Here is a 27,516-nt window from a genome sequence, read left to right on the forward strand (position 1 = left end):
TGCAGTACTTCCGCGGACCCCCTAGGGGTCGCCGACCCCCTGTTGAAGACCTATGCTTAAGCACATCATAAATGTGGCCGTACGCCGCAGCGTTAGCATGCTGTTTGTGTATCTGTAAGGGAGGGGATCGCGCCGCCAGGGTGAAGGCGTCTCTACTTGAGCTCTTTAAACTCAAATTAATATGAGGATCACTCCTCTGTATTGCCTCCAATTTCGCAGTAATTGTGAGTCAAGCATTTTTTATTCGCTGTAATTGACGGCTGTGACACTGTATTCTGCGTTCAATACATATTTCATGACCCCTGAGAGGGAGCCGAGCCATTAAAAATGGATGGTAAAATGTCTAAAACGCGCGGCCCCCTATGGGAAAATCAGGCGAAGATATCTAGCTTTGGCAGAGCCGCGCTGGTGTGTATGTGTTTTACCCCCCTGTTTTGACATGTGCATGCTTTGACAGCCGCACACACACACACACAATTACGCGCCAAAGCGCAACTGCTGAGCGCGGTCAGTCCGAAACAGCTGCGCGTCTGCGTGAATAAAACGTGTGGCGGGCCACCGCCCTGTCTAAGCTAAGCAGAGAATAATTTATATTGGCTTCATTCTCTTTTATTCGTCTTGTAGAGGAAGGGATCTCGACAGGGCTTCTCCAGCCAATTCTATATGTGCAGTATTATTCTCTCATTAATATTCAATGCTACTTTACTGCCAGAGAGCTTACGCGCGCGGTGCACTACATCAAATAGCGCTACATTAAAAATTGACCACGTTTTTATTTTTTTCTGATGTATACCTTGGTTAGTCCGCAGAGATTTTTATTGGTTCCTCTATTTGTCTTATCTGCAGTGGTGTGAACAAAAAAAGAAAAAAGAAAGAAAAGGGAGTACCTTGCAATTTAATTTAATACAAAGGCTTCTCATATTTTTAGATCTGCGCAAAAGTCCCACAGACACAGACATCCACCTGCTAACTTCCTTCCTTCCTTCCTTCTACTCTTTCACTTCCTCTCTGTCCATGACTCTTCTTCCTTCCTGCCTTAAACGACAAGACACCAGTTTGCGGTAGATGGCATAACCGAATGTTCATTATTTTCAAAAGCCAGAATGGCAGTAAACTTCGCCAACACTCGGAGGAAAGTGCCACCCACAACGGCTCCAGATGGAGTACGGCGAGTTTCAGAAAAAAAAAACAAAAAAACAAAAAAAAAAAGAATGTTCTCCTCTTGCCTTCAGCCGTGATAGTGAACACAAAGTGGACACTGAAATATTTGCCAGGATTGTTGTGTTGATTCTTCTTCCTAATCGTGTGCTGTGCAGCTTTCTCCCCCCGAGTTAGCATAGTAAATAAGGAGGCTGATGAATTTGGAAGAACACCCCTAGGAGAGGACCGCTGAGAGGAGACGTGAATAACATTGACCATTGTTTTGCTCCAACATCTGTACATCACATAATAATTGAGTTCAAAACTCGTGTGAGCATTCATTGAACTGACTATATTTAGTAATAGACTGCTGCCTTTACATTTGATGAGTTTTCTTGTCCTGCTCCATTTAAACCTTCAGTGTAACTGGGAACCTCTGGTTATTTTGACATGACATCAGTTTTTAAATATGTTATTTTTTTTTGAGAGAAAGGCCAGTTACACAATATTTAGAGCCATTCTCATTATAGACCGTTAAAGTCCTCATTCCAAATCAACCTGCCTATAACATCAGGTATAATGTATAATCATTAAAAAACGATACATGTCTTAAGCAATGATTCAGTTGACTTAATAATAAATTAGACAACAGAACGATATGAGGATAATATAACATGTGCAATAACACAATGTTCTGTAAATTTTTAAACTCTCAGAAACAACAACGAGAACGGAAGAACTAGAAGATGCAAAGAACTAGAACAGTTTAATTCTCCTTCTAAAGTGTTTTACAGGAACCACGACCCACAGCACATCAAATTTAACACAGAACATAGCTCCTGTTTTTGAGACGGGCTGCAAAAACTTGAATAAACTCGTCCATGTCGAGACACTTAGCCGGGGCAGAGTGTGCAGGTGGGGGCGTGGCCACCCCAGGCCACCCCCCCCCAAAATCGCCGCTCCATCTTGTGTCTCTCCGTGTTCTGCTGGGAAACTTCTGGACCTGGTGTTAGTGTGGATGTTACCAGGCACCCACACCCCAACGGTGACCTGGCCTCAAAATTCACTAGATCCCAAACTGATCAAGTATCTGTGGGATGATCCACAGAGGTAGGCCCCTCACCTCATCCCATAGGATTCAAAGGCCCCCCACTGACAAGGAACATTCTCTAACATGTCCATTCTCCGATGAGTCACAACTGTTTTGGAGACTTACACAATATTAGGAAGGTGGTCATAATGTTATGCCTGATCTGAAAGTTTGTGTTAATGTTGGTTCATGTTGTTGCTCTTCCCCTCTGAGTCCTTTGTGTAAAGCTGTCACCTAAGGCACAAGTACCAACCCCCCCCCCCCCCCCCAAAAAAAAAAAATCCAATCAGCCTCACTGAGCCTCTCTTTCTCCCATCTAGGCTTTTAGATAATGAATTCTGGGAGTTTTTTAATCATTTCTGCAAAAATGTAATTTACTTGACATTTTGAACCGACTTGAAGCATTGAGAATGAACAGTCACTATTTACCAGACTGACTTGAACTGTAGAAATGCCAAGGCTGTCAGAGGTAACGCCGAGCCACATGCAGCTTCAGATTCTAAAGGGACGGCGCGTTTTGTTATTATTCTCACGGAATTAATTGCACCTCCACAATCATCTCGGTCGACAGCCGTCCCACCATCCGGGGGCTTTTGTTGCCAGTGTTTGAATACTTAATATGCGCGCCACAGGTACTGTTGTTATGTTCGCTTAATGGAGGATTTTATCACTTGATTTTTTGGGGGGGGATGTTTTTGTCTCTATATTCAGCTTCTGTCACAGGGTTTTGAAGTGTCTCTTTTTTGCAAGTTCGTCACGAGAAATGCGCTGCGGAGCCCTGACCTCTTTCCTTCTGCGCGAATAAAGAAAAGAAATTAGACGCGGCGACAAGTCGACCGCGTGTTATCGTGGATACGCAGACTCTTTGTGGAGCGGGCGAAGAGGCGTCAGTGTGTGTTTCCATGCGGCTCTTGTAGGGTGATGGATAGGGCTTGATACTGATAAATCGGGTCTGGTTCCTCATCCACGGAGAGCAGTTTCTTTCTTAATGTTATAATAAAATTCTGTGTTTCTCATCTCACTTCCATTCATTAAGTCACAGTAGGCAGCCGATTGAGTTGAGTTATGGCGTCATGCTACCTTGCATAAAAATGATTCCAACCGCTGAAGAGAGAAGTCTTAATTATTCCAATAACTTGTTGTTGTTATACAAGGGTTTGCAACTAAAAAATATTTTCCCAGTGGATTCATCTGCCAATTAGGTTCTTTTGATTCATTGACTTAATGGAGGCTGTTGTGATTTCTGGCAGCCAGAGTTAATTCACTGCACAACACATCACAAAACCCAAAGATATTCATCGCACATGACAAAGAATGCGTAAAAAAACAGAGAATGTTTATCATTTGTCTTTGTTTTTGTTTTTTTTTTTGTTTTGGTAAGAGGCTGAAAACGTGGTGCAAATACACTCACTTGCCACTTTATTAGGTACACCTGTTCAATTTGCTTGTTAACACAAATAGCTAATCAGCCAATCACATGGCTGCAGTTCAGTGCATTTATTCATGTAGATGTGATCAAGACAACTTGCTGAAGTTCAATCTGAGCATCAGAATGGAGAAGAAAGTTGATTTAAGTGACTTTGAACGTGGTCTGGTTGTTGGTGCCAGACGGGCTGGTCTGAGTATTTCAGAAACTGCTGATCTACTGGAATTTTTCCTCACAACCATCTCTAGGGTTTACAGAGAATGGTCCCAAAAGGAGAAAATTTCCAGTAAGCAGTAGTTGCGTGGAAGGAAATGCCTTGTTGATGTGAGAGGTCAGAGGAGAATGGTCAGACTGGTTGGAGACGATAGAAAGACAACAGTAACACAAATAACCACTGGCTACAACCAAGGAATGTAGAATACCATCTCTGAACGCACAACACGTCCAACCTTGAAGAAGATGGGCTACAGCAGCAGAAGACCACACCGGGGGCCACTCCTGTCAGCTAAGAACAGGGAACTGAGACTACAGTTCACACAGACTCACCAACACTGGATGATGCAGGATTAGAAAAACGTTGCCTGGTCTGATGAGTCTCCATTTCAGCTGTGACATTCAGATGACAGGGTCAGAATTTGGCTTAAACACCATGAAAGCATGGATCCATCCTGCCTTCTATCAACAGTTCAGGCTGGTGGTGGTGGTGTGATGGTGTGGGGGATGTTTTCTTGTCACACTTTGGGCCCTTTAGTACAAACTGAGCATGGTTTAAATGCCACAATCTACCTGAGTATTGTTGCTGACCATGTCCATCCCTTTATGACCACAGTGGACCATCTTCTGACGGCTACTTCCAGCAGGATAATGCACCACGTCACAAAGCTCATATCATCTCAAACTGGTTTCTGGAACATGGTTTCTTCTTTGGGATGTGGTGGAACGGGAGATTCTCATCACAGATGTGCAGACGACAAATCTGCAGCAACTGTGTGATGCTATCACGTCAATATGGACCAAAACCTCTGAGGAATGTTTAAAACACCTTGTTGAAAGTATGACACCAAGAATTAAGGCAGTTCTGAAGGTAAAAGGGGTCCAACCTTTTACTAGCAAGGTGTACCTAATAAAGTGGCCGGTGAGTGTATTACTCTGGTGTTAACCTCAGAGGCTCCGTCATCCAGCCCAGTCTCCTCCAGAAGAGGTCTCACCGAGCCGCAGCGACATTAAGTTACGTCTGCTTTTACTTTTGAGACGAAACACAGTTGTTATCTGCACAGCCGTACGTAATTGGGCGCTTGTCAGCAAAACAGAGAAATATTCCAGTGGGCCAGCCGCGACAAACGCTTCTAATACAGACGGGGGATTTGAAGCTTCTGGAAGGTCACTGCTGAGCTGCTGCGAGACGACTGTGAAACATTTTGGGTGCAGATCTTTTGCGAGGCTGCATCATTATTTCTCTCTCCGAGCTCTCAGGACTGACCGAGTAAATTCAAAGCCCGCGTGTGATGCCGAGGATGCTGTATCGCATTTCCCCGTTGATCTTTATCTTTCCCCGGTTTGATACGGCAAAACACATCCATGTTAGAAGCTCGGCCTTCATTTCATGCTTCTTTTTTTTTTCCTCCTCTCGGCTTCAAGGTGAGCCGTGCAGCATAAAAAAAAAAGTTCTCCCTCCAACTCTGTCTCACCCTCTTTATGTCTTCTCTGTCTCTCACCAGGTGTGCCCAGTCAACCTCAGATTTCTGGTTATGAGCGTCCAGTTGTGGAGGGGGGTGAAGTCACCTTGACCTGCAACAGCACCGGCAGCAAACCCCCCGCCACGCTGCACTGGTACAAGGGAGACGAGGAGCTGCAAGGTGAGACATGATAGCAGTGTGTGTGGACGCTCTTTGCGCGTCTCGTGTATTCTCAGAGACGAGGGTGCGAGGGTGTGGCTTTGTGGATTTGTGTGTGGGAGGTGTGTGTGTGTGTGTGTGTGAGCCGGAGGAAGATTCTGCAGGAATGCAAGGATGTGGTTTTTCCTCACTTTTGTTTACGTGTAAGCGCGGTCGCCTGTGTTTGTATACGTGTGATCCTTTGGAAATCCGTCGGATTTGCAAGCGCGCATGTGTGTGCATATGCCTCACTGTTGAGGTTTTGGTTGTGTGTGTGTGTGCGAGATCATGCTGTGTTTGTGTGTGTGTGTGTGTGCGTTGCGCCCTTGCCATATTGCCTGCTGTCTCTAAACCTGCGTCTGCGTGTGTGAGAGCATGCTGCTCGTGTGTGCGAGTGCAGAAACATGCTGCGATTGCGTTTGTGCCCTTCTTTCCCATTATTCCCTCGCATCCTGCACACTGGTGTCCGTGCATGTACCCAGAACGGGTATTGGTATTTGCTTTTTATTATATTGTGTGTGCGTGTGACGGTGCAGTTTATTCACGCTATTGTGTGTGCGTGCACAGTGAACTGCAACATATCTGCAACTGGGAGTGACACAACAGAGAGCGCGAGATAGGTCGGATCTAGCCGGGGATAACGACAGAATCCAGCAATAAAAGGCAGGATGAAGGGATGAGGTTGAACAGAGGAGCGGAGATACAGAGAGCTTTGCATGAGGTCAGGCCGACTGGTCTTTTGTTACAGATAAACGGGAGAAATGAGCGGGGAGCACAACGGGAGAGGCAGAAGGGGATGTCACAAGGGGACAAATTAACTGTCTTTTTTTTTTTTTAACAGATGAGAATGATGAGAATCAAGGCAACGATTGTTGGCCTCTGACTCACATCCGTGTTTACTGGCATTTGTGACATTTCTCTAACTGCGTTTCCCATATTCCTCCTCCCCTCCCTCCCTTCCTCCTCCTCCTCTTCTTCTCTTCATCAGTCAGAGGTTTTCTGTTTTGCTTTACTGAGCAGAACAAACATGTTGGAAGTGTTGTTTCTGTCGCCCTTTCGCCCCTTCCACCATCTGCCCTCTTAAAATACACTGCGAGCTCCGAGCTGGGTTTGTACTAGGAAGAGCAGCGCCCTCTGTCTGTCAGTCGGCGCGGCTCCACAGCGGACGTCCTGCCAGTTCTTACTTCATAAAAACTGCAGTGTTTAGACGGGTGAATCTTCTTTGCAATTGCCCTTTCCATTGTAATTATACTAATATAATATGATAAAGATTTATTGATGTGGCAGCAGTCAGGCTTTGTGATGCAAAAATGCCCGTCTTGTGTCCCGATGCCTTGGCAGTGTTAGTGTTTGCTATAATTATGGATTGAAAGGAATCAAAAGAATGGACCGAAGCTACAAAGAGAAGGAGGAATGGGAAGGCTGCCCGCCTGAGGAAAGATTATCTGGTCCTTTTGTTACAGCCGAACTAAAAACAGGAGACGGAGAGAAAGGAGAGGCTTGTGGAGATTGTTGCTCTTTAGAGGGGTTGGATTTCTGTTTAAAGGGTCAATTCACGCAGAATACAAAGAGGTGTATTTTTTTCTATAACCTGTAACGGTACCTAGCCATGCAGATGTTTTTTCGTATTATTCGCTCAGGTTCTGACATGCTATTTGCTTAAGATAATACAAAAAAAAAAGAAACAAGAAACAATGTTTGGATTACTCCGGATAATCCACAGACCCTACTGTGCAGTTTCCATGCAGACTGTCTCAGCAGAAGAAATAGCACTGCTCTCAGGAATTACGTTTCCGTTGCATGTATCCACACCACATGATTTATACCCAATGCGCCATTTAATGCCACTGAAGAGAGTAATGTGGCCTCTATACGTGGCAAAATGGAAGGTAAAGGAAATCCAAAGAAAATCCAACAACAGGGTTCGTATTCTGTCCCAGACCTGTAATTATAGTTTGCATTCCTCCCAGTCTTCATTCAATTACCTTAAATGTGTGTGGGAAAAATATCGACTGGATTAATATTGTTGGTTTTTTTTTTCTCAATTTATCCAATGAATTATCACTGTCATCTGATGTTCATATATACAACATGTCTCTTAAGCTGCATTTAAAATTTCTCAGTGAACTATATCGCAATATCATAGTATCGCAATAATGTATCGTATCGCGACTCAAGTATCGCGATACGTATCGGGAAGTCCTTGCCAGTACCCACCCCTATTTTTAGGTGGCACATGAAGACGCACTCACAAGAGACAGGTTTCCAAACAGAAGCTTTTTAAAGAGGAGATTTCAAAACAGAAGCATGAGAAGCCAGAACCCTCAGGGTGCGTTCACACTTTCAATGGCTCGGTTAGTGCGGTTCGTTTGGACAAGTGTGAACACCGCCTTCCAAACCTTGATGTGCACCAAACAGGCAGGCCGAGACCTCGGGGCGTCTTGGTCTGTTTCCAAACAAACTCTTCTGCAAGTCAACTGAAATATGGATGCAGCACGGACCAAAGGCGTACCTACTGTTCTTTTTTATCACTGTATTCTTTACAAATCCCTCTGCATTTAACCCATCAATGAGTACTCACACACTAGCTAGCGTACCCTCGTACCTCTGGGTGCGCTGATGCTGATTTCATACAACAGAATACTCATATTTTTCCCGTTACAGATTTGTGCAGATATCAAACCACTTCGTCCTTTCAGCATATGTTTGTTTGTGTTTATTCCCAGTGCTGTTCTCCTTGTTCTTTATGCATTCTTTATCCAACATCTTTGTGAGTTCTCAGATGGGAAAAATGCCGCCTCAAATCCAGTGATTGCATTCTCTGGCAAACCATGCTCCAGAAAAGTGTCCAATCAGATTCTGATCTTATTCATAGGGTGATAAAAAAACACCATTGTAAACTTCACAGAAACCAGGAGTTTTCTGCTTTAGCACTAGATAAACTCTAGATCCTGCGTTTCTGCATTTCCTATAATCAGAGTTGACTGTGTCTTTTGTTAGACGTCGCTATCTGGTAAAGTGTCATGTCCCTAAAACTCGATGCCGTCTCAAAGCCCCCAGCGAGATAACCTTGACGACATCGTTCATCTTCTTTTTGTCAGCATCAGGGTCACGACTGGAAAACTAAATACCACATACGCCGATCAGGCATAACATTATGACCACCTTCCTGACATTGTGCAGGTCTCCCTTGTGCCTCCAAAACGTTTGTGACTCATCAGAGAATCAACATGAGCCTTCTGAGAGTGTCTTTTGGGGGGGGGCTATGAGTTGAGGGGAGGGGCCTCTGTGCATTATCCCACAGATACTTGACCAGTTTGGGAACTAGTGAGTGCTTGTGCAGTTTTTCATGTTTTTTGAGGTGTTCCTAAGTTGTTTTGTGTGCGTGTCTGTGTCAGGCTGCATCCTGCTGGCATCAAGGAGTGTCATTGCTATGGGGTGGGGGGCGCATGGTCTGGTCTAGGTGGGTGCTACATGACTAAGGTCCAAACGTTTCCCCGGCACTGAATTGACACAAGACGCTCAATCGTATTTACTTCTGCTTTCAGTGGTTTTAATACAGTATATGCAGAAATCAACATTGGAATTAATCAGAGATTTCGCTGAATGAGCCGTCTGGACTTGGCGATGGGGTCCCATCCAAAGGAACACGGAACAACAAGGAAACTGACCCTTTAAATGGAGGGAGAACAGACGCACACACAGTCAGAGGCAGACAGAGAGGGATTTGGAGAAGATCAACTAGATGTGAACGACGGCGTGTTCGAGGCCTCGCCCGGCCGTCCTGACTCTGCACAACAGCAATCAGTCACTGATGGAACGACACACCGTTGCGCGCTCAACACAAACCAGCTCGGTTTAACACACACACACACACACACACACACACACACACACACACAAACACACCGGTAAATGACAGACGATAATCACACGCACACTGTCACACAGCACAGGGCTCATCTACCCGGCTAGATAGCGGAAGAGCTCTATGGGTCAGTGTGTTCTTATTACGGCTTCTCATTCATGCAGTTGCAGGCTATCTACTGTGTGTGTGTGTGTGTGTGTGTGTGTGTGTGCGAGCGTTCAGACTGCTGCTAACCACCGTCTCCCCGACAGCTTCACTGACAGAATATTGAAAGACGGAGACGAAGAAGAGTGCGAAGGGAATGGTGTAGAGAGGGCCTGTGTGTGTCTGTGTGTGCGTGAGAGAGAGAGAGAATGACGCCTTGTATCAGGAAAGCGACAGTGAAGGGGGCTGCAGAGAAAACAGAGAACAGAGGGTGAATGAACGGCGTGGCGCGTACGTGCATAAAAATAGACGGAGTGACTGCGAGCGTACCGAGAGAGAGAGATGGAGGCTGGGAAAAATAAAAAAAAAAATGAATAAATAAAGTAAAAGGTGGAAGGAAAAGGAGGGAGCAGACGGGGAATTAAGAAAACCACAGAAGAAGAAGAAGAAGTGAGGCGGCTTTGTGGTTGAGTGGGAGCAGATTGGGCGGGAGAGGATGAGGTGAAGGGGGACCGGTATTAAAGAAGAGGGGACTGCAAAGCGCAACAGGAGTGACGGGAAGGAAAAGGAAGGGAAGGGAAGGCTGACGAAATGGGGAGAGAAATCCGGAAAGAGGATTGAGAGAGAGAGAGAGAGAGAGTGCAGGAGAGAGTGCATGGAAAAGCAGTAGTAATTGAGAAGAATGAAAGGCTAAGAGCTTTGAAGACTGTATTAGTTGTACAGTGTGAAAGGGCTATGGATCATTTAGTGACATCGATGTATTGGATTGAGGATAATGGGGATTTATGGTGGCACTTAAGACCATACCGGCTGAATTCCGGCCCAGAATTGTCATAATGCAGAACGCGGAGGGCGGATTGGTGAAGGGTACATGGGCGTGTGTCCGTATGGGGGGGGGATAATGGACGAGAAAGACGTGAGGAGAACTGACAGATGCAAGGTGGACGAAATACTCAAGATCTTGATCGGTAAAAAAAAAAAAAAAAAAACGCCCTGTCCTGCGATAAAATATTGCATTAAAGCACACAGCACAGAATCTTAGTATCAAAAGGAAAAGTACAATGGCTCTTCTGAGGCTGCTTTATCATTATTATTATTACATAACATTTACTTTGACAGCTTAGATCAGAAGTCTTTAACGTTTTTCAGGCCAAGGACCACAAACTGATCGACAGATTAAGTAGGGACCCCCTACCTGCTATATGTGTTCTATACTAAACTAGTGCTATTTACAAATATACATTATTAGCATTTTGCATTCAATATTGAGCTATTCAGTTAATACACGGGTTCAAATATTCTTTTTTTATTTCAAACATGGGCAACAGTAGAGTGGCCGTGCAACTGATAACATCTTCTTCCTTCATTTACTCCTTTACTAAAGTATTTTGGATTCATGTTAACATGTAAAATCTTTAAAAATCTATATAAAAAATGTCTCACCAACCAAAGATTTTGCGACGTCCCTCTGCAGTACTTCCGTAGACCCCCTAGGGATCGCCGACCCCCTGTTGAAGACCTATGGCTTAGAGGATATTATGGAAACAACTTTGAGATGATGTCTAATCATAGGAAGAACAAACCTATTTTTCACAGTCTGGATTTGACTTTTGGAAACTGAAAAAGATTCTGCAAATATTGATAATTTTAATTAGAATCTGTCACATATATTTTTTGACTTACGCAATGAAGCTCAAAATGTAATAACTTAATCTCCTGACCTGAGCTTTTGTTTTGTATGGATTGGTTCTTGCTAATTACCAATGTAACGGCTCCTTACTATTGATGTAAATTTTGTAAATTTTGAATACTGATTGGCTTTGTACCTTGTACACTTTTGTTACATGGCTGCTATCATGTCTTTACAGCAACTAGTATCTAGTTATTAGGATAAAAGTTGATAGAAGCAGAATAAGCTGCCACAAACCTAAAACTTAACGTCCCCATATGAGGACACAGGGTCTCAGGAGGTTAATACAACATTAATTTGTAAGTGGCTGGCAAATTTGATTAACAACTTTGTCTCCTCCACCACTGAAAATAGACAGACAGAACCAAAGTATATCCCAGCAGCTTGTCCACTCAGTAATCCAGTAACACGACTAATTAACTCTCTGTTCTAAATTAGATCACCGGGACCTTTCATCGGCCGTAATACAATTATAGAGTGTTTAGATTGTTTTGAAACCTTCACCTTATCTGGGGGGCAGGGCTTTTTCTAAGTTACTTCATGTTCACAGTTACACATTTTCACACCTTTGAGATGCCAAAGTACAACCTCAGTCTTCTGCTTTTGGCGACCGAGCGACTGCACTGACATAGTTGGCGGAGTTAAACACCTCTTTCACACTCACTCATTCACTTCAGTTCCTCAAAAATTGTAGTTTTTGTGATTATTTTTATTCCAGAATAATGATTATTTTTAGTCTGATTTTATTTTGGCCACAGTTTGGCCTATATAGTGTCATTTTGACAAATTTACCAAGGTGTTGACCAGGGATGGGCATCGAGAACCGGTTCTTTCAAAGAATTGAACTGGTTCAATTCATTGTATAGTTAGCCTTCACGCTTATCGATTCTTTTCATGCCGATTCTTTACTCCTCAGTCCAGTAGGTGGCGGTAGTGCACTTAAAATTCTTTGCCAACCATCATAAAACCATAAAAGAAGAAGATGAATCTTTAGTAGAATCACTGACTGTACTCGGGACAAACCCATTGTGACGTCACACATTGGATTCTGAACCTCGAAAATGAAGCCCAAAGTGGGCGGAGCCCGTGTTGCCATTTTGGATGAGTTTTACTCCAGCCACACTCCAAATATGGACATGGGTTTGGTGTCGAACGTTGAGATCCGCCCACCCAACCACTCACCTGTCACTCAAAGCAGGAACGCCTTTAATTATGCATAATTTTAAACCTTAATAAAAATAAATTTATGAGTTGGAATAAAATTCCCCCCATACAGTTGTCTAATGAATAGTGAAATAAACTATTGAGACCAAAACCATTTTTTTGTACCAGCCTGTAAACATGTTTAATAATGCTGTAAAGTTGGGCTTTTTAACATGGGGTCTATGGGGATTTGCTCTGTTTTGGAGCCTCAAGTGGCCACTTGATGAATTGCAGTTTTTTACACTTAACGAAAAATGGGGATTAAAAAAAAAGGAATAATTGATAAGGGAATCGATAAAGAATCGGATCGATAAACAGAATCGATAATGGCATCGGTATCAGTAAAATCATATTGATAACCATCTCTAGTGTTGAATTAAAATGATGTCTTGCTAACAGTCTGACACCAAAAGACATCCCAGAAAAACTTAATAATGAATGAAGACGCCAAATTAATAACTTTGAACAGCAGCGTATTGTGTATTATTCATTACCATTTATTGGCACCGGAGACAGCTTCATTTTTTTCCATCGGTATTACATTCGTCTCATTCTCGTGAATAACTTGGGAGCAGCCTGAGAAAATATCTTCAAATGTGGCATGCACGATCACTTGAACTGCAATGAAACTTTTATTAAATCCCTTAAGTCTTCACTACATTCAGCGACGTCAGCAATTAAGCAAGTAATTCCAGTTTTCAAGTTGAAAATGATAATTCAGTGCAACGATATCACACACACACTAATTAAAAGACGCCACAAATCTGTATTAAACGCGTACAAAACCCACTGGCAGCTCCGTTTCCTACGTGACTAAAGCAGCATTTTTGACCCCTTTGTTCCATCATGTCATGCGTTAATCGACTTAATTGTTTCAGCTCTAATCCAGACTTTCTGGTCACAGACGCCACATCTCCAGCCGTAAAGTCACAAACACGCCGGCCTCGGTAATCACTGCATCCAGTTGTTTGATCCTCCTAATATGATTATTTTACGGCGTATTGCACGCTCGGGGGTTGATGCATCAGCGGCTCTGGCTCCTCGTCTGCACGGCATCACCACCTTGGGGGAAGTTAGTCACAAGGACGTGCCGCTTGCGCACCTTCTTACTCGAGGAACAGGAGTTTTATAGGAAGCTATCCCATGAAATTTTTAGCAGGAGGTGGAGGAGTATTATCGAGTTTAAATATTAAAGAAAGAGAATTGTGCGCAGACTTCTAGGAATGCAGGAAAAGTGTAATTGAGTGTTTATTTTAACTGTATTTTAGACAACATAACAAGACAACAACAGAGCTTCATCTGCTGCAACATGAACATACAGAAAAAGACTTAGATTAATAATCAAACAATACAAACTTAGACTAAACAATTTTTTTACTGATTTCGCGCTAAGATGAAAGTATGTAGCATGCCGTGTGTTTCCTGTCACCGAGCAGCCATCATTTTCCGTACGTTTATTTTTAACCGGTCGCCATCAGCCGCGCCTTCATCTCCTTTAACGCCTTCAGCATGTTATGCATACGTAAAGACCCATCTCGCAAGTAGCGCTGACATATTATCACCTTATATAGATGATATGTAGAAGGCATTACAGATGCAAACATGTTCGCTGTCTACACATCAAGCTGACGTGCGGCCACATTTGCATGTATTTGCTGTGACTAATGTAAACCTCTGCGAAACGTTCGCTCTTTCGGGGCGTCGCTTGAAAGGAAATATGTGCGTCTTAAACCGGCGAGCGCTCCTCTGTGTTCGCAAACAATATATGATTTGGTTTGACAATGTAATAATGTGTGATGTGTTTTCTATTGGAGCTTGAAAACAGCTGGTGCCACTTGAAGTAAGCAAAAACAGAAAAAAAAAATATATATATATATAAATATGTAACTGAGAGATACAGAAGCTCCATGGAAACTATAAACCAGGGGTCTTCAGTGTTTTTCAGGTCACAGACTCCCACACTGATGGAGAGATTAAGTAGCCTACTATATGTGTTCTATATTAAACTTGGACTAGTAATATTTATAAATATACATTATTATTAACCGTTCTGCGTTCAAAATTAAGCTTTTAAGCGAACTATTTTAGCCTCAGTAGTTGGCTGATGGGAGCTAGCTGCACTGTTAGCTTGTCTTATGCTAATATTGCAGCGTGCCTCTGGGGGGCACCTGGGGACTGAATAGTATTTCCGACAATTGCGGGTGAACCTGTCAGTCAGCGCGTAATATGTGGCCTCGTGATTGGCTCAGCAGCGATAGGGGCGGGGCCTACGGCGTACAGGAGGCTTAGATTGACAGGTCTGGGCTAGTGTGTCGCTTCCTGTATCGCTGAATGAATGCTGTCTGTGTTCTACCTGTATTTAAAATATTTAAATTTGTGGGGGGGAATTAAAACAACATATATATATGAAAAATATCTAATCAACCAAATATTTTGCAACCCCCGTGCAGTACCTCCGCGGACCCCCTAGGGGTCACGAACCCCCTGTTGAAGACCTGTGCTATAGAAGCTAATGAATCAGGAAGAAATCTCAGTAGTTGAAGTAGTCTCGGTTAAGTGTACAAAATGTATCATGGACCAGTGTAGATTTAATCAAACTATGCACCAAAGCTGAGATTCTATTAAACTCCGTTATATATGCGTGGAATATGTCACAACTCAGCCACCAAACAGAAATGACGTAATATATATTCGTGTTAGCTCGCGTGAACTGACCCTTCTGTTAGCGTGCGCATAATCCAGTCTAACACGGCCCATTACTGCTCTTCCGGTCCGATTTACTTGTTGCTCCGCTTGCAGCAGCTGACATGCAAATCTGCCCTGATTATCTAATAATGAACTGAGGAAAATGTGAATTATGAGCAAATGGGCATCACTGCTGTCTTGGGAAAAACCACTTAAACCCACTGCATCTTATTTTTTTCCCCTTAATGAACGTGTTGAGTCAGAGCCGTGACCCCTAGGGCCTGAAAGACTTATTAAAACTCAATTGTGCGGCTTTGGAAATACTGCACACAGGAGTCTGCGAGTAAACAGAGAGGAGTTCTTTCTTTCCCAAGCCTGGTTTTTGGGGATCCATGGCCTTTAATAAAGGCTATATACTGTCTGTATTTGTGCGAACACAGAGAGCGGATAGAGTTCGAGGGAGAGGCAGGCGGTGACGGAAGAACTCCAGGTATTGAAATGCACCTGGAAAGTAAACTAATTTTCTCTGTGGGTCAGAGGACTGGTTATGGTAATAAAAAGAGAGATGTCATTAGATTCAGTGGTATTTGAAGAGTTCTCTGGAGGGGGAGGAGGACGAGGCGGCGTCTATAGTATCTGTGTGTTTAGGAGAAAGAGTGAGACAATGCACGACAAAGGTGTGTGCGCGCCAAAGTGTGTGTTTTTCAGTCTGCTTCCCAGCCACCGACTCCATATCCTCTGCGTATATGTTATTCATGAGCTTGACCTACATGCGCTCACGCTGGTGTCGGCATGTGTGTGTCAGCACTTGCAGGAGAGTAAGTGATAAGGTTCTGGTCCACTCTCCAAGATTCACCAACCACTTTCACGGTCTGGCCACCCAGTTTGATATTTCTCATTACAAAAGAGTGCCACCTCCACTCTCAACTTTATGCTTTTATACTTTGTTTAACTGTGATGCTGCTGCTGCTGCTTCTGCTGCTGCTTCTTCTTGTACTGCTGCTGCCGGTGACAGGTACATCCGCACACATGCCCGGTTCTTACTCTTCACAGTTTACGACGGCAGCTCCCGAAAATGTATGGAAAAGGAGTTTCTCTATGTAAAGTCCGACTGTATTATTACTGCAGAAATCTTTGGTTGATTAGACATTTTTTATGTTTTTTTTTCTCAAACTTTCTTTAAATACACATTAACATGAATCTAGAAGTGAAGAGATAAGGGAAAGAGGGAAATATTTATAATAGCACTAGGCTGAGTTTAATATAGAACACATGTAGTAGGTAGGAGGTCCCTACTTAATCTCTCCATTAGTTTAGTTCCCTGAAAAACATTGAAGACCTCTGGTTCACACTATGCAGCATCAAGAGATTACACACTGCCTCAAAAATCATGTAAAATGAGAGCTGTCTCCTAAGCAACAGCGAGCGACTCCAAAAGAAAGGCGGGCCGAGCAACATTAGATCTTTAGCCTCCCTCGTCCCTTTGGTGTCCTTCAGCATGAGGCATCACAGGCCGGCCTGGTTAGTAAACATGAGCGCGCTGTGTGCAGTTTACTGATGTTACATTACAGGGCTTCTGGGCACTGAAGGGAACTGAAATTTTCACTCTCGGTGCCGTTTGGAGCTGCCATCGCGCAAGGTTGACTTTGACAGCTTTGAGGATATGCACAAGGCTTTGAGATAGAAATTTTCTTTTCCTGTTTACTAATGAATAAGGAGTCGGGGTGTGAGGCTGCGGCGAGGATTTTTTAGATGAAGGTTGCCAGAGGAGGCCGTCATTTATTCCTCTTAGAAATGTTGGCAATGTAGTAAATTCAGCCTCAGATTGTCCTTTTTGCAGAGAGGAGCAAAGTTTATTTTCAGGTTTTTGGAAATGTTTTTTTTTATTATTATTATTTTGTTATATGTTATGTATGGTATGCTAACTGCCTGTACTCTTAGTTTGGGGTTAATTATCTATCTATCTATGCTAAGCTAAGCTAAGATTAAGAAGGGAAGCCATTTACCTTGAACAAGTTAGACCCACAGATTTAACTTTTCTTGGATGGCTGAATTATCTGAGTCCTTCCCAGATCTTTTTAGGAGGAGGAAAATAAAATGATATCACTGTAAGTACGGTTGGAAATGCATTGTTAGACACACACACAGCGTTTGTGAAATATAATGATAGATTGCGGAACAACACACCCGGGGGGCTCAAGGTAACTGCACAGAGAAGGCATTTTTCATTTAATGGGAACAAATGGGGGTCATTGTGGTCCTGCGCGGATCTACGACGTGAAAGCGCCCCGTCCTAATTACCGCGCTCTGTTTCTGGTCACGTGTGTTTGTCTCTCGTCTATCTCGTGCCAGTCCCCGGGTTTGGGAATGCAGACGCCGGTGTCCTGACTGTCCAAATCTCTTTTCTCTTCCTTCTTCCCCCCAGGGTCGCCGAACGTGGTGGCGCCCTTCCCGGACCAGCCCACATACGTCGTGACCAGCGAGCTCACCCTGAAGGTGAGCCGCAGCGACGACAAAGCCCTCATCACCTGCGCCGTCGACCACCCCTCTCTAACCACAGGGTCCAAGAAGACCGCGCAGGCCCTGCAGGTGTTGTGTGAGTCAACTGGGGAAAAAAAGGGGGATGGGGGATGGGGGGGTATACACAGAGGCTACTGGAGGAAGATGATAGATAGAGTGGAGGATAGAAAAATACATGAAAGAGGGAAATAACCACTCTTTTTTTTTTCCTTATCTAATTTCTTCCCTGACCTTCTCTTTCATTGGGCTTTGTGAGCGTGTCTCTCCCCTCCTCAGTTTGATCTTTTGCTCCAATAATTTCACATTAGCTACCTGTAATAATGACCACACAGGAGCTTCACCTTCCTCTGCCAGTGCACTCAGCCACAGTTGAGTCACTGTGGATAAGAAGAGCAGGTCATCATTTAAAATGAAACTGTAATTGGAGCCCGTGAGCCTGTGTCAGTGCTGCCCCCCTGTGGCCGGTGCGCCGGCACTGCATCTCTGTGTGGATAGTGATGTGATTGTGTAAGGTGGTGGAGGAGGAGGGAGGGGGGGGTTATGTCATTGTGGGAGGCGGAGGGACGGGTGACGCCTACAGGATGCAGGTGGGAGTAGATGGAGATGGGGATGAATGAGGCTGTGTGTGCCGCGTTTCACGTCCCTGCACTTATGAGCCTTGTGTTATGTAACTGTGCGTCTGTGTGTGTATTTTCCGTGTGTCTGTCTTCCTCTTGCAGATTCCCCTAACGTGCGGATCGACCCCGAAACCGATCTGCCCAGAGAGGGGGAGAGGTTTTCTCTCCTGTGTGTGGGCAACGCCAACCCAGAGTAAGACACTCTCTCATTCTCAGCACTTTTAAACATTTGATCACTATCTAGACAACCACAACCGTCATCCATCCGACATCCGTCTCTCTTTGTGTGTTAGATGTGTTAAGCAGGGCCGTCACTAGGTTTTAAGGGCGGGGGAGGCTTAGCCCCCGAGGAGATGCACGGGATGTAAGCGAACGTAGCACGTGAGCAAAAAATTTGAGACTGAGAATTTATTCGTGATAATTATTATTAAACTCACGTTCTGGCCACTTTACATTAAATTTGTCGGCACTTTTTGCACAAAGAAAAGAAAGAAAGAAACACCAAATTATTCATGAGGGCTTAAGAATATTTTGGCTTCAGCCCCCCTTAAAATAGGCCAACGACGCTGCTTTTAAGTGCATAAATGAATGAGTTCTCTATCTTATTATCTCAGTGAACTGACTGTCGCAGATCTGATCCTCTCACTGGTGACCGACAGCATCCTGGTGCTTTCATGCTACAGAGGAACAGATGTCTTAACTATTAGCTTTATGCAGCTTTGTGCTTTTACTACTTTTGTTCTAAACACAACATGAGAGGAGCATATGGAGCCTGAATCAGTGCCTCAGCCTCTAACGCTGTAGAGTTCACTTGCTGACGTACATGCAGAGGTCCATATGTGCAGAGGTGCATTTACTGGGAAGCACACGAACACGGCCACTGAGTGACCTTGAGACCAAGCTGCAAACAGTGATTCAGAAATTTCCGTCTTGTTTACCTGGGACCATTGAATTTGATTTATGCTCAGATTTTTTTTTTTCCCCCAAGTCAGAGAGAGAAACGCCGACATGGATGTAGTTCAGTGTTTTAAGGTTGTGCTACAGGCGGAGTTCCAACAGTTTTTTTTTTTTTATTGAATATTGAATTATTAATTTTATTTTCGGATTTATCACCTCTGTGTTGATAAGGCAGACAATTAGGAAAAACTGTTTCACAAAAATTCTTTTCCCGTTTGTTTACGGTAGAATTTAGAAAAGAAAAGGAAACAAATAATAAGCTGGAGTCTGGCAAAGATAAAGAGTAAAGGGTGCACTGGCTATATTGAGCTGCGGGGCTCATCGTAATGAGAAAAAGGTCAGAGTGCACTCATATTTTAAATGGGTTTTGGGAAAACGGAGACGCCATCCACCGATCATGCACAACATTATGACCACCTTCCTAATATTACGTGTACGTCTCAGCTGTGCCTCCAGAACAGTTGTGACTCATCAGAGAGTCCTCTGAGGGCGTCCTGTGGTGTCTGGTAATAGGATGTTGCTCGTGGGATGCGTTGGGGTTGAGGGGAGGCGCCTCTGTGGATGTAGTCAACACCTTGTGCTGTTTTTTTTTGTGTTTTTATTTGAGTTGCTCCTACAGCGTTTTTGTGCCTGTGTCAGGCTGCATCCTGCTGGGGGGTGTCATTGCTATGGGATGGGGGCGTCTGGCCTGGTCTGGGTGGGTGCTACATGTGCTAAAAAGGTGCTAAGTAGCATCCGCATGAACGAATTCCGGGTTCAAAAGTTTCCCAGCAGAACACTGCTACAAGATAATTTACTTCTCATATCAGTGGTCATAATGTTATGCTGGATCGGCATATGTCACCAAAATCTGGTTTAATGTTATCCGTGGGTATTCTTAGTGGTGTTATCAGTCATTTCCTGGAAAGACTCGGCTGCGACGCCTGACACGTATTACGTCTGAGAGAAATATTGATATTTCCGCGTCCTCCCCCCCTTTGATTTTTTCATTACAATAACTCACCCTGTCATAACCAGAACACAAACCACATATCATGCGCACACACCACTGACGCCGGTGTTAATGCCGGTGTCAGTTATGCACTTGCGTCCCGCGTAATTGGCTTGTAGGCTTTGTACTAATGTAATCTGTCACCCCATCACTTAAGCCTGGGCCTTATCTCGTACGCGCCGACTCGGCCTGTGCCACTGAAACACGCGTCGATGAAAGCCCCGCCGCCGATGAGCAGGTCGGGGCCGGTCTTCGCTCTAATCGAAGCCTTCGCCGTGGTCACGTGGAGGGCCTCGGTGAAGTTTTCGGAGCCACCGGAGCGTGCACACACACATAAACGGGAAAACGCTTGTGAGCAATCACACATTAACACGTTCAATTTCTGACGCAAACAGTCAAATAGTCTCTTGTTCAAACATGACATGTTTGTGAGCGGGCGCAGGAAACAGGAACACATGCTGGTACAAGGCCACGTGTGTTCGCTGACGGTGTGTGCACAGTTTTTTTTCTTTTTTCTTTTCTGATATACACACACACACCCACACATAGAGACAAACTGCAACCTGCGTCTTAAATCCTGCCCACACAAATACACTCCTTCCCCTGGCCTTTCTGCATTATAGATGAACCTCCATCGATCCACTCTCCTCCCCTCCATCGACCCCCCCTCCCCCCACTCCCACCTCCTCCGCCCCTCCCTCCTTTCATCCCCATCGCCAGGCATCTCTCTGCCTCCGCGTCACTCACGCGCTCCGTCTTGTCACGACGCCCCCCCCCCCCCCCCCTTCCTCCCTCCTCCCTCCTTCCCTACGACTCTCCTCTATCTTTCCTCACACCTTTTCCTTCTAAAACTCCCCGTCCTCCGCCTCCCCTTCCTCCCCCTGCTGTCAGCTCAGCATAGGAGTGTCTGGGATGAAGGCTAGCTGCTAGATTTGAGTGGCAGGTGGAACACGCTGGGGGCAGGGAGGGGGGGCGGAGGAGGTGGTGGCTGTCATCGCATGTACGTGCTGTAACGGGCAGCACAGGAGTCGATAAATTATAGACGGCGGAGACACAAAGCACGAACGGTGTGCCACCTACAGCATGCTGGAAATGTATTTAACTGTGTTGCAATTAGACTCTGTGGTGGAAGCCACCGACTGAATTACCGTATTACCTACAATAGTGGCCAGTATTCAGTTAATAGCCGGGTCTCTCGTAATGGCAGTGGTTTTAAGGCGGTTCTCAAATACAAAAATTCTTAAAATGAGCACAAAGTTCTTGTCTCTGAACAAAATATAAGATGGACTTCTGTAATACAAAGAGTTTTTTCTTTCTTGAAATTCCTTTTTTGCAGTGTAATAATAGATGTAGTAACACACAGGTGCCACAGATGGCAGTATCTACATTTGAAGTGACACACGAACCCAGATTTTCAACAAAATACTCTCAGGGAAACTTTACGTGAAGTTCAAGGAGAAGTTTTAGAGACATGCAGAGCTTAATGCAGGAGAAGAAACTGCGAAATGCTTTAATATTGACACGCAAAGAATAAGTTGTTCTGACGCCGGGGTGGTTACCTCTGGTAGCTATACGCTAGTCAAGTCAAATGTGCAACAGTAGGGTGGCTGTGCAACTGTGGTAAACATAAACATACCAAACATAAACATATGTATAACTGTATGTATATGAAATTAAAAGATAAAGAAAATAAAACTCATTTTGGCCTCAGTACTTGGCTGAGCTAGCTGCACTGTTAGCGTCTCTTCTGTTAATATTGCAGCATTGCCTCTGGATTTTACTCAGGAACTGAAAAGACTCTCGGCCACTTTAAATTTCAATTTGTGTGGGGAAAATAAAAAAAATGTATCTAAAAATGTCTAAAATATCTAAAAAAAAAATGTCTAATCAACCAAAGATTTTGCAACCCCCCTGCAGTTTTTAACTACCTAAGGTACTATTTTTTTGTTTTGTTTTTTTAAACCGTGTCAGTTTGCCCAATAACTGAACCCTGTTTATTTTTTCTAACTGATAAAATGATGCAATTCATTCATTCGTACGTTCTGACCACCCGTGTTAAAGCATTTATTAATCCTGCCCGGCTGCTGTGCCGTCTACGGTGAAACTGCTAAAGTGAAAGAAAAAAAAAATAGTAGAGTAGAGTAAATGGTGGGAAAACTTTGAGCAAACATATCGGTACGTACGGGTATGAAACAAAGGGAATTAGAAATAAAGGCCTCCCTTTAATAAAAAAGCCTGCCTCCAATAATGGCTGAGTAAATAAAGGCCCCGGCCTCTATTAGAGGAAATACAGTACGTATGGCCTCCATAAGGTGAGTCCTAGACTAACAAATGGTTCCGTCTGCTTCAGAAGTGGCAGGAGTTCATTGCTCGGCTCCTTCTGGGATCACCCTTTCTAAAAATGGGCCTTACTCACAGTACGCGCAGAGGCTGTAGATAAAAGCATCCACTGAGTGGCGGGAGATGGAAGTATGTATAAAAAAAAAAAGAAATAGGGAGAGCAGAACAAAACGTGGCGAAGGAAGGAAGGAAGGTGAACTAGAGAGGGAAGGAAAACAAACCGACACACTGACAGGGGAGGGAGGCTGGGGAGGAAAGGCGTGGGCGGAGGAGAGACAGAAAGATACGATGACATGCAGCAAATGACTAAGACAGAAGGAGCTGGTGTGTGTGTGTTTGTGTGTGTGTGTGTGTGTGTGGATGCTCGTGGTTGTGTTACTGTCCAATCAAATCAGATACAGGTTGCCCCTGCAGCTGTCACTCAAAACCCAATCACTGCGACAACACCTTTCTCCCCCCTCCCTTCCCCTCCTCCATCAAACTCAATGAACGTCACACTCCATTCCAGGATACACACTTTTCTTTCTCCCTCCGTGGTCACATCCTGTCAGGTTCAAAAGAATAACTCGCCGCATCGAATCCTGCGGCCGTGTTTCCTCGGCGGCAAAGTGCTTCCTCACAGAAAGAGAAAGGAGCTCGTGCTCTACGTTCCGTCGTATTTCCTCACGTGTTTTGATCAGGGAGAGAGCTCGTAGTCGCGTCACACGAGCTGCTCCTCAGCTCCTCCGCTTCACGGCTAAATGGCGCCGCGCAACCTTGACCCACTGCACGCGAGGTCCGTTGAGCGCGCGAGGTCACGGCCGAGTTTAGAAGACGGCAGGTGGCGTGTAACAAGATTACACTAATCTGTAACTTGTTTAAGGACGGGGCTGTCCGTGGTCGGTGCTTTTTATCCCGTCAAAAAAAGTCTACTCGCCAGCAATGAAAGGATTCGGCTAAGCTTGGTACACGGATCAGCCTCAACATTATGACCACTGACAGGAGAAGTAAACAACACTGACCATCTTGTGCTTGTGACAACTCTGGGAAACTTTAGGATCCACCCCATATCACGATGCAATCTGACACACCAAAACGGCTCAGGAACAACTCAAAGTGTCCAAATTCAAATAATAAATGGGACATAAATAGCGAAGCTCAAAATAAAAGTCCAAAGCACTTCCTCTAGCTTGAGAAAATCTAAAAAGCCTTTATTAAGATGGCTGTTTCATAATGAAAAGAAGCTGGAGGAGTGCCTTGGAGCAAGTATCTGTGGGATGATCCACAGAGCCCCCCCCCCCTCAACACATAGGACCCAAAGCCCCCCCACTAACAACATTCAGGACGCCCTCGAAAGGCCAATGTCCATCCTCTGATGAGTCACAACTGTTTTGGAGGCACAAGGGGAGACCTACACAATATTAGGAAGGTGGTCGTAATGTTATGCCTGATCGCCGTGTGATGTCTGTGCTTTAGAGATTCTCTGTTTTGCCCAAACCCATTTAAAATACAAGTGCACTCCGACCTTTTTTCTCATTACCATGAGCCCCGCAGCTCAAAATAGCGAATGCACTCTCTTACTCTTTATCTTTGCCAGTTCCCAGCATTTTCCTTTTTTCCCCCCATTCTTGTCGAAATTGCAGCGTAAACGAACGGACGTTTTGTGAAACAGCTATTTGCACAGTGACATTTTGATTCAATTGCAGTCGTGCCCCAGCAACATTCACACATAACTCCTCTTGGTTTTGTGTCGGTGTCCAGTTTCGCCCAGTCCAGGGGGAAATCTCTGGCTCACTGTCTTCACCAACTAACCGCAGACTTTATCTGATGTTTGCTTCTGGGCTGAGAGTAGCAGCAGATAGATTTTTTATTTTTTTTTTTTCCTTTCTTTTTGCTGAAAAGAGCTGCCTGATGTGTCTGGAAAATTCAACTGCTGAGAGCAGACGGAATCAAAACAGTTCAACTTTAAGCTTTTAAAGGCTGAACTACTAAAAAAAATGAGAAGTTACGTGATTAATCATTTCATCCGTGGTTAAAAGAGATAAAAAAAGAGTGAAAGGAGTGATTAGAGCCGACTCAGTTCTGTCCATCTGCTGGTGGAAGCAGTGACCTTGGGACTGAGACGCAGTCTGAGTAAGGGAAAGTAGGAAAGATGTGATCTAATCCATTTTTTTAAAAAATTGGTTCGTAAAATAACACCAGGAATTTCCTTTAATAATCTGTAATTGTGAAAAACTAAAAAATAACAAATAAATCAGTCGGTTGACATGATGTATTTCGTAGAAATAAGCATTGAATTACAAAGACTTTATAAATTTGCATAATTTTCCAAATCTTCTATTAATAATTCAGCAGAAACACCCAAAAGCTCATTCTTTGCTGTGTTAATGACTACAACTGGGAGAGGGAGGCGTGTGCAAGCGCCAAAGCACCCATAATTGTAATAAAGAATGTCTTGGAGCGTGTCGTGACTTTTGTGCAGTGTTTACTAATGCGTGTGCGCTAATTGAAAAGTTTCCTGTTCCGCTCGTAGCCGAGAACAAAACCGCAGGATCTCGGCACGCGTGATGGCGGCCGTCACCAATTTGCTTCCTGCACTTAGGACAGCCGCACGACACCGGAGAAGAGGCGCCCGTTCGAGCATCATGCTTGATAACACAACACAGAGTAACGGCCTGTAAACGTGAAGTTAATTGTTCATTTAATTGCACATATTGTAGCGTCAGGGGGTGGGAGGGGTGCGATAATGACAGCTGATCGCATTTTAGCGAGAGGTGAGCAGACGAGTAGAGCAAAACAGGGCGTTTGCTTTAAATCACAGGGATTTAAATCACGAAATCTTTGGTTGATTAGACATTTTTTTAGATTTTTTTTATTATTTCCACCACAAATTTAAATTTCTTTAGATACACATTAACATGAATCCAACATATTTTATTAAAGAGATAAGCGATAGCTTAATATTAAATAACAATAATGTGAGTTTAATATAGAACAGGGGTTCTAAACTTCCAATACCACGTCTTTATGCTCTAAAACAGAGGTCTTCAACGTTTTTCAGGCCAAGGACCCCAAACTGATGGAGAGACGCCCTACCTAGGACATGTGTCCTATAATAAACTTGGCCTAGTGCTATTTATAAATATACATTATTATTAGCATTTTGACTTAATATTGAGCTATCCCTTATCTGTTTATTAATATATGTTGGATGCATGTTAATTAAAGAAATTTAAATTTGTGGGGGGAATTTAAAAAAAAAATATATATATATATAAAACATGTCTAATCAACCAAAGATTTTGTGACCGCCCCTGCAGTACCTGCGTGGACCCACTAGGGGACTCGGTCCCCCTGTTGAAGACCTATGATGTAGAACACACATAACAGCTAGGGGGTCTCTACTTCTTAATCTCTCCATCAGTTTTTGGGGAGAAACGTTGACGACCCCTGTGTTAGAGCATAAAGGCCTGGTATCGGAAGTATCGACATTTCAGTATCGATCTGCACGTCACTAATTAAAGGTGAATGGACTAAGAAAAAGAACAAGACTGTAGGCGTGGATGTGATTAAAAACTCCAAAGCTACAAAGTGGACTTTTGATAGTTTATCTTTTTAGTTTCTGGTGTAATTTAATTGTGTTAAATGACACGCAAGATGGTACGAGTTAGAGCCCCTGCTTTTAATACTTGATGGTTGGATCATCATGTTCCATTTGCCTCGGGGACGGCTGACTGTACACACCAACCCCTGCCTTTTCACTCGTTAGGATTTCTTAACATATTCCAAACTTTTGACACTCTCTTTCTGAGTGTTTGCTCAACAGCTAGTGTCAAGGGACCAGACTCTGTTTTCCATTAGTTCTCAGACCGTTTGAGAATTTAGCCCCGGCAACAGAAAGAGTTGTTGTTTTACTGCTTAGAAACATCCAACTAGATTTTAAAATACTGCTCGAGTGAAGGAGCTCGGTCTAGGAGCTGCAGTATTTTCTGCCCTTAACAGCCCCTGTTAACAAATGCCCACCTGGCTAAAAAGCCATGAATTTACAGATGGCTCCTTTAGGTTTCGCCAAGAGTTTTTTTTTTTTTTTTTTTTTTATTCCACATTTCAAGGGGAGCGATTAATCAGACCAACACATTCAGGTCTGTCCCCGATTCCCGACTCCCCGTCATTGTAATTACTGTACAGCGCTTAAGGACTCGAGCATTTACATAATTGATTCTTTTATCGAGGCGCGTCTCCCTATCTATCCGACTCTCCCTCATACGCAATCTGTTACGCACAATGGATTTTTTTCTTCCAACACACGCTGATTTGAAATGCTGATCCTCGTTCTGTTGTCTTCTTCTCTTCCTTCTCCCTCCACGTCTTTTAATCTCCTCTCCTCTTCGAGCTGCCTCCCCCCTTTTCCGTCCCTCATTATTTTTTTACACTTTTGTTTTTGTTCACCTCTTCCACCCCTTGTTCTTACCGCAAAAGTCTCCTATTCGCTCAGTGCCACCCTCCATCATTTCATCTATTTTGCTTCTTTATCCTGCAGCACACCTCCTTCTTTCTCCCTTCATTACTTTGAGCTCTTTCTTTTGATTTTTTTTTCTTTTTTGCAAAATTTGCTGATCATGCACAGTTCAGCTTAGGACTTATTCTTTCTGTCTCACTTTTCTCTCCTCTCAGGCCCAACTCCTACATATGGGAGAAGAAGGATGGAGAGCTCCCCCTGCTGGCCAAAGCCGACGGCGCCGTGCTGCATTTCCCCATGCTCAACAAGTCTGATAACGGCATCTACCTCTGCCACGCCGAAAACAGAATCGGACAAAGCCAGGGGGAGTACACGCTCCTGGTGCAAGGTAACGCAAAAAGAGAGTTAAGAAAAGAACTAAATAATAAAAAAAAGAGGGGAAGAGAGGGACTTATGTAGAGGAAGGGTTCTTTTTTTTTACGTTTCTTCATCACGTTTTTTTTTTTATTTCTTCAGTCGTTTGTTCTGGCTTT

General features: G+C 43.9%; 1 protein-coding gene across 3 annotated transcripts in view; it reads left to right on the plus strand.

The window, feature by feature from the left end:
- Positions 1-27,516, plus strand: part of cadm3 (cell adhesion molecule 3) — a 109,769-nt gene that overhangs the window by 70,691 nt on the left and 11,562 nt on the right. For all 3 annotated transcript variants that reach the window (XM_047588778.1, XM_047588779.1, XM_047588780.1), the window contains exons 5-8: positions 5,375-5,512; positions 17,546-17,716; positions 18,360-18,450; positions 27,199-27,371. In XM_047588778.1, coding sequence (XP_047444734.1) covers positions 5,375-5,512; positions 17,546-17,716; positions 18,360-18,450; positions 27,199-27,371 — 573 coding nt within the window. The remainder of the gene's footprint in view (positions 1-5,374; positions 5,513-17,545; positions 17,717-18,359; positions 18,451-27,198; positions 27,372-27,516) is intronic.

The sequence above is a fragment of the Mugil cephalus genome, chromosome 7 (genome assembly GCF_022458985.1).
Source record: "Mugil cephalus isolate CIBA_MC_2020 chromosome 7, CIBA_Mcephalus_1.1, whole genome shotgun sequence".
In the NCBI taxonomy this organism is placed as follows: Eukaryota; Metazoa; Chordata; class Actinopteri; order Mugiliformes; family Mugilidae; genus Mugil; species Mugil cephalus.